The 13,151-nt window shown below is 47.5% G+C and overlaps 1 protein-coding gene across 1 annotated transcript in view; it reads right to left on the minus strand.

Annotated features, from left to right (window-relative positions):
* Window positions 1-13,151, minus strand: part of ttn.2 (titin, tandem duplicate 2) — a 267,045-nt gene that overhangs the window by 92,886 nt on the left and 161,008 nt on the right. The window contains 14 exon segments of the mRNA XM_053329075.1: window positions 363-514; window positions 1,285-1,572; window positions 2,117-2,231; window positions 3,083-3,270; window positions 4,080-4,382; window positions 5,235-5,534; window positions 6,566-6,835; window positions 7,373-7,639; window positions 8,170-8,294; window positions 9,861-10,269; window positions 10,977-11,255; window positions 11,897-12,163; window positions 12,414-12,683; window positions 12,879-13,047. Of these exon segments, the coding sequence (XP_053185050.1) occupies window positions 363-514; window positions 1,285-1,572; window positions 2,117-2,231; window positions 3,083-3,270; window positions 4,080-4,382; window positions 5,235-5,534; window positions 6,566-6,835; window positions 7,373-7,639; window positions 8,170-8,294; window positions 9,861-10,269; window positions 10,977-11,255; window positions 11,897-12,163; window positions 12,414-12,683; window positions 12,879-13,047 (3,402 nt within the window).

Consider the following 13,151-nt stretch of genomic DNA (forward strand, 5'->3'; position numbering starts at 1 on the left):
TGGCTGGATTAGACTTGTTTATTAATTCATATGCAGTTATTACAGCTCTAGATTTGATCCTCATGTAAGCATTAAGACTTATATTAAAGTCTATCATTTAAAAATAATGGCCAAAATGTCCCAAATGAACATCATACTGCATTGAAGAAGGCTTTAAACTAGCGATTGAGACCATAAACACATTTTGAAAACGTTTACTGAGGTTAGAAATCAAGTGAGAAGTTGGTGAATTCTCCATTGACTTGTATAGAGACGGTCGCCCCCTGGTGGCCTTTTGATAGAATGCAGCTCTAAGTTACTTCCTGGTTGGACCGGAACTCCCCGCCTGCAGGCTTCCCACCTCTGTGGATGTGAAGTCTTACCTTGACCCAGGTCTTGCGGGCCATGTCCCGTTTCTCCACCTGGTAGCCGGTCAGAGGACTTCCTCCATCGTGCTCCGGAGCTTCCCAGCTCAGATGGACGTGCTGCCGCGTCACTTCGGGAACCTTGAAGTCCTTCGGAGCGCTGGGAGCGGCTGGAAGAGAGAAATATATAAATATATAAATATACAGAAACATTAACCCAAAACTAACCCCGTCTGTTTTGACTCTTCCTTCTCTCCTCCCTCCTTCTCTTTTTCTTTCCTCCCCCCTACCTTCCTCCCTTCCTTCTTTCCTCTGTCCTTCTTCCCTTCCTTCCCTCCTTTCCTTCACCCCGTCTGATTTGACTGTTCCTTCTTTCCTCCCTTCCTTCTCTCTTTCTTTCCTCCCTCCCACCTTCCTTCCTTCCTTCTTTCCTCCCTCCCTCCTTCTCTCTTTCTTTGCTTTCTCTCTGTTTCCTCCCTTCCTTCCTCCACCCCCCTTTCTTCCTCCTGCCCTCCTTCTTTCCTTTCCTCCCTCCCTCTTTCTCTCTTTCTTTCCTCCCCCCTACCTTTCTCCCTTCCTTTCCATCCTTTCCTTCCTTCCTTCCTTATTTCCTCCACCCTTCCATCCTTCCCTCCTTCTCTCTTTCTTTCCTTCCTCTCTCTTTCCTCCCTACCTTCCTTATTTCCTCCATCCATCCTTCCTTCCTTCCTTCTTCCTTCTCTCTTTCTTCCCTCCCTCCTTCTCTTTTTTTCCTCCCCCCTACCTTTCTCCTTTCCTTCTTCCCTTCCTTCCCTCCTTTCCTCCCTCCCTCCCTCCTACCTTCCTCCCTTTCTTATTTCCTCTTTCCTTTCCTCCCTTCCTTCTTTCCTCCCTCCCTCCCTTAACTTGAGGACATCAGGAGGGATCAGCTGTTCTCTCAGATGTATTCTTTATAACGTACCGATGACGTTGACCTCGATCTCTCCAGAGACGGACGTGACGTCGTTCTCCAGCTGCAGCGTGTAGGTGCCTTTGTCTGGGCGGACGCTCGGCGTGACGATCAGCTCTACGAACGTGGACTTGGTCGTCACGGTAACGCGCTCATCGGCAGCAGTCAGCTCCTTCTCTGCAAAGGTCCACTTAGCGACGGGGGTCGGGTATCCGGTGATGGGGACTCTGATGGTGAGAGCCTGAGGGACGATCACCTCCAGGCCGTCTTTGAACGCACTCAGGTCAAAGGTCGGAGCGACTGGAGACAGGAGAGAGATGCATGATGGGTAAGACAAAAGAGAAATAAAAACACTTAAACACACCTTTTAACCCTCCTGTTGTCCTCAAGTTAAAGAAGGAAGGAAGGAAGGAAGGATTGAGGATGGAAAGGAGGGAGGAAGGAGGGAAGGTAGAAAGGATTGAGGATGGAAAGGAGGGAGGAAGGAGGGAAGGTAGAAAGGAAAGGAGGAAGGAAAGGTGGAAAGAAGGGAGGAAGGAAGGATTGAGGATGGTAAGGAGGGAGGGAAGGGAGAAAGGGAAGGAAGGGAGAAAGGAAAGGAAGAAGGAAGGGAGAGAGGAAAGGAAGAAGGAAGGGAGGGAGGAAAAGATGAAGGAAGGAAGGAGAGAAGGAATGAAGTGAGGAAAGAAGTATGGAAGGAGGAGGGTGCAAAGAAAGAGGGAAGGAAGGAAAGAAGGAAAGAAGGAACAGTCAAAAGAGATGGGGTCAATTTGACCCGGGAGGACGACAGGAGGGTTAAACCCATGAGTGTCTCAGTGACAGTAGAAGCTGGTGTGTGTCTCACAGTGTGGGTTGTCGGCCAGCAGGGGGCCGATGGTGTTGGATGGGTCAGACACTCCAGCAGCGTTCTCAGCAAACACTCGGTAGTTGTACTTTGCTCCGTACGTCAGACCAGAAACCTGAAACAGCAAAGTCACATTTAGCATTTAGCTGAAACACACAGAACGATCAGCTGAGTGAATTACTGTTAGAGTTAGTCCTTCCTCCTTCCCTTCTTTCCTTTCCTCATTTTCTTCCTTCCATCCTTCCTCCTTTCCTTCCTTCCTCTTCCTTCCTTCCTCCCTTTCTTCCTTCCTTCCTCCCTCCCTCCTTCTCTCTTTCCTCCCTTTCTTCCTTCCTTCCTTCCTCCCTCCTTCTCTCTTTCCTCCCTTTCTTCCTTCCTCCCTCCCTCCTTCTCTCTTTCCTCCCTTTCTTCCTTCCTTCCTCCCTCCCTCCTTCTCTCTTTCCTCCCTTTCTTCCTTCCTTCCTCCCTCCCTCCTTCTCTCTTTCCTCCCTTTCTTCCTCCCTCCCTCCCTCCTTCTCTCTTTCCTCCCTTTCTTCCTTCCTCCCTACCTCCTTCTCTCTTTCCTCCCTTTCTTCCTTCCTTCCTCCCTCCCTCCTTCTCTCTTTCATCCCTTTCTTCCTTCCTTCCTCCCTCCCTCCTTCTCTCTTTCCTCCCTTTCTTCCTTCCTTCCTCCCTCCCTCCTTCTCTCTTTCCTCCCTTTCTTCCTTCCTTCCTCCCTCCCTCCTTCCTCCCTTTCTTCCTTCCTTCCTCCCTCCCTCCTTCTCTCTTTCCTCCCTTTCTTCCTTCCTTCCTCCCACCCTCCTTCTCTTTCTTTCCTCCCCTCTACCTTTCTCCTTTCCTTCTTTCCTTTCTTCCCTCATTTCCTCCCTTTCTTATTTCCTCTGTCCTTTCCTCACTTCCTTCTTTCCTTTCCTCCCTCCTTCCCTTCCTTCCTTAACTTGAGGAGATCGTGTGAGAGTCCGGTACCTTGTAGCAGAGGTCGGGGCAGAGGCGAGCGTTGCAGCGGAGCCACTTATCGGTTCCTTCCTCGCAGCGCTCGATGATGTATCCTGTGATCATGCTGCCTCCGTTCCTCAGAGGAGTCTCCCAGGTCAGCTGCACCGAGTTCTTGTTCTGGTCCTGCGAGACCAGGTTCTGGGGGGGACTCGGCCGCTCTGCAGGCGATAAGACAGTTAAATATTATAGACACGGATAAAAGAATATAAAACCAGATCTAAGGGTCAGAGCCAAGGGTTATTATAGTTTAGAAATTAGTTAGAAATGAGTTTTTTATTTCTATTTAGTTTTTAGAGTTTTACAAATGATGAAGTAGTTTTAGTTTAGTTTTATTTTGAAGGAATTGACTAGTTTTAGTTTAGTTTTATTTTGAAGGAATTGACCAGTTTTAGTTTAGTTTTATTTTGAAGGAATTGACCAGTTTTAGTTCGGTTTTATTTTGAAGGAATACAGAAGAAAACTACAGTCACCATGGAGACGATGGAAAGAAAACTACAGTCACCATGGAGACGATGAACACTATACAGTCACCATGGAGACAATGAACACTATACAGTCACCATGGAGACAACGAACACTATACAGTCACCATGGAGACAACGAACACTATACAGTCACCATGGAGACGACGAACACTATACAGTCACCATGGAGACGATGGAAAGAAAACTACAGTCACCATGGAGACGATGGAAAGAAAACTACAGTCACCATGGAGACGATGAAAAGAAAACTACAGTCACCATGGAGACAAGATGATTTTATCTGCTGTTCACTTTAGTTTGAGTTAGTTTTGCTTTGTTTATTGTAGTTTTATTTAGTTTTCATTTTTTTATTTTATTTTATTTCAATTATTTTGTTCACTGCTAGTCTTAGTTTAAGTCTTAGTTTAAGTCTTAGTTTTAGTTTTAGTCTTAGTGAACTATAATAACCCCGGTTAGAGTCAGACCTGAAATATCAGACTCACCGATGGGATCCATGATCTTGACGGGCTGGGAGGCGGCGCTGGGTTTGCCTTCGCCGGCTTTGTTCTGAGCTTTGACTCTGAAGATATATTCTTTGTTCTCGATGACGTCGTTGACTATCGCCTTGAGCTCGTCGGCTTTGGTGAGCTGGACCGGAGACCACTTCACCGACGTCCTGTCACGCAGCTCGATGATGTAAGAGGTGATGGGAGATCCTCCGTCAGACTCCGGAGGCTCCCACGAGACCGTGCAGCCAAACTTAGTCACGTTTCCTACGATCACGTTCAGCGGAGCGTCGGGGACTCCTGAACACAGACAGGAAGTTATAGATTAATGTGAATATATTTAACATTTAGTGAGATAAATCACTTTTTAACCCTCAAGTCAGGGAAAGAAGGGAGGAAGGAAGGAAGGAAAAAAGGAGGGAAGGACAGAAGGAAAGAAAGGAGGGAGAGAGGAACGAAGGAAAGAAGGAAAGGAAGGAAGGAAGGAAAGAAGAGCGGATGAAGGAAGGAAAGGAGGGAGGAAAGGAGGAAGAAGGAAGGAAAGGAGGGAGGAAGGAAGGGAGGATGAAGGAAGGAAAGGAGGGAGGAAGGAAAGAAGGGAGGAAGAAGGAAGGAAGGAAAGAAGGGAGGAAAGAAGGAAGGAAAGGAGGAAGAAGGAAGGGAGGAAGACGGAAGGAAGAAAGGAAGAAGGAAGGAAAGAAGGAAGAAGGAAGGAAAGGAGGAAGAAGGAAGGGAGGAAGAAGGAAGGAAAGGAGGAAGGAAAGGAGGAAGAAGGAAGGAAAGGAGGGAGGAAGGATTGAAGGGAGGAAGAAGGACCGATGGAGGAAAGAAGGACAGAAGAGAGGAAGAAAGGAAGGAAGGGAGGAAGGAAGAAAGAAGGAAGGAAATAAGGAAGGAAGGGAGGAAGAAGGAAGGAAAGGAGGGAGGAAGGATTGAAGGGAGGAAGAAGGACCGATGGAGGAAAGAAGGACAGAAGAGAGGAAAGGAGGGAGGTAGGGAGAAAGGAAAAGAGGAAGGGAGGAAAGAAGGAAAGAAGGAAGGGAGGAAGGACAGAAGGGAGGAAGGAAGGAAGGAAGGTAGGAAAGAAGGACAGAGGAAAGAAGGACGGAAGGAAGGAAAGGAAGGAAGGAAGAAAGGGAGGATCATTCTCACCAAACTTGTTCTTGGGCTGAACGGGTTTGTCGGTCTCTACGTTGGGGCCGCTGCCGACCCGGTTGCGAGCGCAGACTCTGAACAGGTAGAAGGAGTCTCTCTGGAGTCCGGTGACGGTGAACTCTGGACTCTCGGCGTGGTCGGTCGCCAGCGTCCACGTCTTACGCTTCACGTCGCGTCTCTCCACCACGTAGCCGATCACTTTACTTCCTCCGTCGCTCTCAGGCTCCTCCCACGCCAAGCTCACCTCGCCGTCGGCCGTGTCTATAACCTGGAGGTTCTTCACGGGCCCGGGAACGTCTGCAGACCAGACAGGAAACAGGAAACAGGAAACAGGAAACAGTCAGTGTCACATTTAAGGAAAGGTTTATTTAAAAAAGACAGAAAGAAAGAAAGAAAGAAAGAAAGAAAGAACCCAAACAGGCATATGCACATATAAAAATAAATATATATATCTTACGTACATATATAAGCATATATATACACATTGGTTTCTCTACTCTTATTTCTAAAAACCTGAAACCCTTAAATTTATAAGAGCAGTTCCAACATTTAATAGGAATGTAATTTTCTCACTTTGAAAATTTGACCTGAAATAAATGATATTAAATAATCAAATATCCCTATAATGAACTTAATGTTAACATGACTCTGCAGTAGCTAAACCTACCAAGTTAATATGGTGATATATAAACTAGGGCTGTTAGCGTTAACGCGTTAATCACGATTAGATTAATGCAATCCATAACGCGTTAATTTCCTTTAATGGCATTTTAATGTTGCAAGCCTTTTTGTCCCTTCTACTCCCCCGTAGACGGCTCCTCTAGCTGTAGCGCTATGCTTTGAAGTGGCCTCCTGCAGTAAACCTACCGCGCTGATGGAAAGTAAGAGAGCTACTGGACTTTTGAACGGCTTGTTTAACTTTAAAACACTTCCAGACGCTTCAGTTGACAAGTCAAAAGTAAAATGCAACCTGTGTCAAACGGAGTTTAACTACCACCGGAGTACGTGGAGTTTGAGTTAGCACCTCCACGCTAAACACCCAGGTGCAGCCAAGCCAGCCTCAGCTCCACCAAAGGACCATTTTGGAGTGTGGGAGTCGCAGCAGAGCCGTGATTGATTCCCAGTTAAGACACTCTGGTAAGAAATGCTTTACATTATGGGCTTAAAACTGCCTTCAAATGGAAAATAACAGGATTTTAAACATGCAAATCAAAACGCCATTAATCGCGATTAACTACGGAAACTCTGCGATTAATCTCGATTAAAATAATTAATCGTTTGACAGCCCTAATATATAGTGATATATATATAGTAGTGTTTGAGCTGACCGATGACGTCCAGGTTGATGAAGGCCTCTCCCTCTCCGTGCTTGTTCTTGATGATGATCTTGTAGCGGCCCTGGTCGCTCTTCTTGGGGTCCTTCAGCCGGTACTCCGTGCGGTCGGCAGACGTGTGCACGTTGTCTGTGGACAGACTCGTGTTGTCGTACAGCCAATCAGCTTCTGCTTTAGGGTAAGCGCTGTAGGGGACGGCCATGGTGATGGGCTTCCCTGCATCGGTCACGTAGCTCTGGTCTGTGGTCTTTATCTGAGGCACCGCTGGAAGAGGAGGAGGAGATGGTTAGAGTTAGAGGGTCAGGGTCCAGTTTGACTTCTTTGTTAAATAAAATAAAATGTGAATATTTACATTTCATAGCTTAAAGGAATTAAATATATATATGTGTCTGTCTACTATTCATAATTTAATCTATTTAATATGTGATTTAAGCTTCATGTCGTCCTCCAGAGTCTAACTGACCCCAACTGTTTTGACTGTTCCTTCCTTCATTCCTTCCTCCCTTCCTTCTTTCATCTGTCCTTCTTTCTATCCTTCCTCTTTTCCTTTCTCCCCCCTCCCTCTCTCCTACCTTCCTCCCTTCCTTTCCTCCCTTCCTTCCTTTCTTTCTCCATCCCTCGCTCCTTCTTGTCTTCCTTATTTCCTCCATCCCTCCCTTCTTCTACCTCCCTTCCTTCCTCCTTTGTCCTCCCTCCCTCCCTCCCTCCCTTGTTCTTCCTCCCTTCCTCCCTCCCTCCCTCCCTTCCTCCCTTCCTTCCTTGCCTGGAGGACAGCAGCAGGGTTAAAGGATCGTTTCTCACCTGCCAGCTCCAGCTTGGCTTTGGCGTCTTTGTCCTTCACGATGATTCTGTACTCTCCTTGGTCTCGAGGTCTGATCTCACAGACCTGCAGCCTGTGGACTTTACCCTCGCTCATCATTTGGTATTTGTCTCCCTGGACGACGGTCATGTTGTTCCTCAACCACTTCACCTCCACGCGGTCCTTGTTGAGCTCCACCTCGAACACCACATCTGAGCCCGGAGGTTCAAACACGTCCTGAGGAGGTCTGATGATCTCCACCGGAGTCTCTGCAGGACACAAACAGGAAGTAGGTTTACTCAGAGCAGGACACAAAACAGGAAGAAGGTTTACTCAGAGCAGGACACAAACAGGAAGTAGGGTTACTCAGAGCAGGACACAAAACAGGAAGAAGGTTTACTCAGAGCAGGACACAAACAGGAAGAAGGGTTAGGTTTAGAGGAAGGACACAAACAGGAAGAAGGTTTACTCAAACAGGAAGAAGGTTTACTCAGAGCAGGACACAAACAGGAAGAAGGTTTAGGTTTAGAGGAAGAACAGAAACAGGAAGAAGGTTTAGGGTTAGAGGAAGAACACAAACAGGAAGAAGGTTTAGGGTTAGAGGAAGGACACAAACAGGAAGAAGGTTTAGGGTTAGAGGAAGGACACAAACAGGAAGAAGATTTATTTAGAGGCAGGACACAAACAGGAAGAAGGTTACTCAGAGCAGGACACAAACAGGAAGAAGGGTTAGAGGAAGGACAGAAACAGGAAGAGGGTTTAGGGTTAGAGGAAGGACAGAAAAGTTTGAGGAGCTCACCATCTACAAAGAGTCTGGCTCTGGATCTCTTCTCCTCCACTCCACAAGCGTATTCACACTCATCGTCTGGTCTGCACTCCTTAATGTGCAACGTGCAAAACCTTCCTTCCTTTTTAAATGTGTATCTGAGGAAGTAAAAGTATCATTACTTTACCACAAACATCAGAACTGAGTATTTTCAGTGAATGATGACTGCAGACACAAAGTGACTCATGTACTGCAACTAATTCAATATGAAGATGTGAGCTGATGTGAACAGGAGGTGGTTTATAATGTGTCTGCAGTTTTCTCCCTAAATGAGACTTTAAGTTCATCACATCTCTCGTATAATAAGGCCCATTTATGCTCAACGTTAAATACGGATCCGGATACAGACGGCGCAGTACCACCAGAAACCATGGGGGGGCAGTGTTGCTGTCACTACTCCATACGTAGCTCTAGTGAGACACGAAGAAGAAATAACAATGGAGGAACTTTTTGAGGAAAGGTTGTGTGAGTTGGTTAGAAACTTTAACCCTCCTGTTGTCCTCGAGTCAAGGAAGGAAAGGAGGGAGGAAGGAAGGAAGTGAGGAAAGGAGGAAGAAGGAAGGAAATGAGGGAGGGAGGAAGGAAGGGAGGAAAGCAGGAAGAAGGAAATGAGGGAGGGAGGAAGGAAGGGAGGAAAGGAGGAAGAAGGAAGGAAATGAGGGAGGGAGGAAGGAAGGGAGGAAAGGAGGAAGAAGTAAGGAAATGAGGGAGGGAGGAAGAAGGAAAGGAGGAAGGAAGGAAATGAGGGAGGGAGGAAAGGGGAAGGAAAGGAGGGATGAAGGGAGGAAGAAAGAAGGAAAGGAGGAAGGAAGGAAATGAGGGAGGGAGGAAAGGGGAAGGAAAGGAGGGATGAAGGGAGGAAGAAGGAAGGAAAGGAGGGAGGAAGGAAGGCAGGAAAGGAGGAAGAAGGAAGGAAATGAGGGAAGAAAAGGAGGAAGGAAGGAAAAGAAGGAAGGGAGGAAAGAGAGAGGAAGACTCTGTGCTGCCCCCTGGTGGACGTATTGACTCTGTGCTGCCCCCTGGTGGATGTATTGACTCTGTGCTGCCCCCTGGTGGACGTATTGACTCTGTGCTGCCCCTTGATGGATGTATTGACTCTGTGCTGCCCCCTGGTGGATGTATTGACTCTGCGCTGCCCCCTGGTGGACGTATTGACTCTGTGCTGCCCCCTGGTGGATGTATTCTGTGACTCTGCGCTGCCCCCTGGTGGATGTATTGACTCTGTGCTGCCCCCTGGTGGATGTATTGACTCTGTGCTGCCCCCTGGTGGATGTATTGACTCTGTGCTGCCCCCTGGTGGATGTATTGACTCTGTGCTGCCCCCTGGTGGACGTCTTGACTCTGCGCTGCCCCCTGGTGGACGTATTGACTCTGTGCTGCCCCCTGGTGGACGTATTGACTCTGTGCTGCCCCCTGGTGGATGTATTGGTAAACATCCATGCCAACGTAAAGGAAGCATGGAAGTATGTGAGGAGTGACGGTAACATCGTTTGAAAAGGACGTAAACACTTTCGTACGTACGTTGAGCATTAATGAGCCCTTATGGTTATATATATCTGCACCTAGATGAACATTCAAACTCAGCGTGACACTTCAAACTAGAATAAGCCTCTGTGAGTTTGATCAAAGTGTGAACAAACAGAACTTTGATGGTGATGTTTTACCTCGGTCCTTCTCTGATCTCACGTCCGTTTCTGTACCACTTAACGTCGGCTTTCTCTTTGGTCAGTTTGCAGACGAACTCTGCGTCTTCAAACTCAGTGATGGTCTGATCCTTCAGCTGAGCGCTGAAGTCCGTGGGAGCCTCGCTGATGATCAGCTCGGCCGTAGACTTGCTGTCTCCCGCCACGGCCGTGTACTCGCCCTCGTCGGACAGCAGGCAGTCTTTGATGGTGAGCGTGTGCTTGTCTTTGTCCACTCTGTAGACGATGCGCTTGTTCAGGACGATCTCCTCGCCGCCTTTCATCCACTTCAGAGTCGCTTTGGGTCTGTTCACCTTACAAGAGAAGCTCACTGTCTTCTTCTCCTGAGTGTCGATGTCCTCCAGAGGAACCACGATCCTCAGACTCTCCTCTGAGAAACACAAACATCACAAACATGTTAAACTCAACAGGATGTGAATATTTAACCTCTTTATTTCATTCCCTCTGAGTTAAAGCTGCTCAATTAATCTAAATTTAGGAGCCAAATGATCTCAGAACTAATAAAATCGAGGGGAAACAATTTTTAATAATAATGAGATAGCGCTAAATAACAAAGGTTTTATTTTGAAAAGTTCAGACAGGAAGCTACCGCAGCTCCATCTGTCCTTCCTTCCATCTGTCCTTCCTTCCTTCCTCCCTTCCTTCTTCCTTCCTTCCCTTCCTCCCTTCCTCTTTTCCTTGCTTCCTTCCTCCCTCCCTCCCTCCCTTCCTTCATTCCTCCCTTCTCACCCATCTCCCTCCCTTTTTGTCTTGTCTACCCGTAACTTACAGCCCCAGCTTTGTTTGTTAATAATAATGAGATAGAGCTCAATAACAAAGGTTTTATTTTGAAAAGCTCAGACAGGAAGCTGCTGTAGCTCTGTTAGTTTGACAGAAGCTGAAACTCAGTGAAATGTTTTAAGTTTCCAGCCTGCGTCAGACGATGCTGAGTTTACTGACTCATTATTAAAAACCAGGAAGTGATGTGTGAACTGTCGTCATGGTAACCAGCTCAGCTCTAATATCTGATAGACCTCAGACCTTTGACCCTAGTCTCAGCTGAGGTCATGTATAACAGTGAACATGTTGACCTCTGACCTTTGACGGTGAGGTTGCAGGCGCTCTTGGCGTGTTCTCCTCTGTGATTGGTCAGGTTGATGCTGTAGTTGCCCTCGTCTCCCTTCTGAGCGCCTTTGATCCTCAGAGAGAAGACGTTGTCTCTCTGGACCATCACGTACTTCCCGCTCTCGAAGATGGTCTCCTCGTTCTTCAGCCACTTAGCTTTAGCTTCCTCGGTGTTGGTTTCACAGTTCAGGACGATCTCCAGACCCTCGTTAGCCTCCGTGTCCTTCAGAGGAGTGATGATCTTCAGCTTCTCTGTGGGATCAGACAGACAGGATGTGATGATGATGATGCTGCTGTTGCTACGGCAACGAGCTCAGAAAATACAGTTTGTTAACTAACGTGAAACTAAACGATGATGAGTTGGTAAGAAAACAAAAATATATTCTTCATGTTTAGAGTTAGAATATAAACTATGTCTTGTTTTATATATAATGTTACATAGGGAGGGAGGAAAGGAGGGATGGAGGGATGGAGGGATGAAGGAAGGAAAGGAGGGGTGAAGAAGGGATGAAGGAAGGAAAGAGGGAAGGAAGGAAGGAAAAGAGAGAGAAAAGAAGGGAGGAAGGAGGAAGGAAAGGAAAGAAGAAAGGAAAGGAGGGAGGGAGGAAGGAAGGAAAGGAGGGATGAAGGAAGGAAAGAGGGAAGGAAGGAAGGAAAGAAGGAAGGAAGGACAACGGGAACAAGGAAGGAAGGAAAGAGAGAAGGAGGGAGGAAGGACAGACGGAAGGTAGGAGGGAAGGGAGGAAGGAAGGAAGGACAGACGGAAACAAGGAAGGAAGGAAAGAGAGAAGGAGGGAGGAAGGACAGAAAGGAGGAAGGAAGGGAGGAAGGAAGGAAGGGAGGGAGGAACCAGGGAGGACGACAGGAAGGATAATAAAGTGACCCGTGTGTACCGAGCACGGTGAGCTCCACGCTGGCTCTGTTGGGTCCGATCATCACCACGTATCCTCCCTCGTCTTTAGGCTCGCAGTCCTTGATGACCAGCGTCCGTCTCTTCCCGTCACTGATCATCTGGTACTTCTCTCCTTCCTCCAGCTCCTGGTCGTCCTTCATCCAGCGGACCTGGTAGCTCTCCTTGGAGACGGAGCAGGTGAACTCCGCCTTCTCGCCCTCCACCACTTCCTGGTTGTGAGGCTTGGAGATGAACTCAGCCGCCAGTTCTGAAGCACAGAGACCAGTTTATAAGAGAGGCTCCACAGCGCCCCCCAGTGGTGGGAGGGTTAGATACAGCAATATCACAAGTACTAGTACCTCTAACTGTACTACAGTAAAGTACTAGTACTACAGTAAAGTACTACAGTAAAGTACTAGTACTACAGTAAAGTACTAGTACTACAGTAAAGTAGTAGTACTACAGTAAAGTACTAGTACTACAGTAAAGTAGTAGTACTGGTAGTAAATCTTGCGTACCAGCGATCTTCAGGTTTCCAGAGGTGGTGGTTTTGGGACTCAGTCTGCAGGTGTACTCTCCAGCGTCGTCCATCTTCAGGTTCTGGATGAGGAGGATCCTCCTCTTCCCGTCTACGATCTGGTCGTAGCGTCCTCCCTCCGGCAGCTCCTCGTCTCCTTTGAACCAGCGGACGTCAGCGCTCGGTTTGGAAACCTCACAGATGAGCTTCACGCTGTCCATCTCAGCTCCCTCCACGTTAGACAGGTTCTTAATGAACCGAGCCTCCTCCTCTGTGGACAGGGACCAGGGTCAGAGGTCAGAGAGAGTCACCACTCATTCATTCATTCATCACTTCATTCATCACTTCATTCATTCATTCAAACAGCTGGAAGTCAAACTGTCTGACAGTCTGTAAATATGACTCATGGTTTTATATGTGAGTGATCAGACTGGTGATCAGGTGATGAGGTTATCGGAGTTCTTACCGACGACGGTGAGCATGCCGGAGGATTTGGAGGTTTTAGCTTCACACTCGTACTCGGCCTCGTCGTCGAACGCAGATTTATGTACGATGAGAACGTGTTTACGACCTTCAGCGATGATCTCATACTTCTTCCCTTTCCTGATCTCACTGCCATCCTTTAACCAGCGGACCTGAGGGGGGAGAGAGAGAGCAGGATGAATGAATGAATGAAGTGAGAAATTAATGAATGAATGAATGAAGTGATGAATGAATGAATGAAGTGATAAATGAAGTG

The sequence above is a fragment of the Scomber japonicus genome, chromosome 11, assembly GCF_027409825.1.
Source record: "Scomber japonicus isolate fScoJap1 chromosome 11, fScoJap1.pri, whole genome shotgun sequence".
In the NCBI taxonomy this organism is placed as follows: Eukaryota; Metazoa; Chordata; class Actinopteri; order Scombriformes; family Scombridae; genus Scomber; species Scomber japonicus.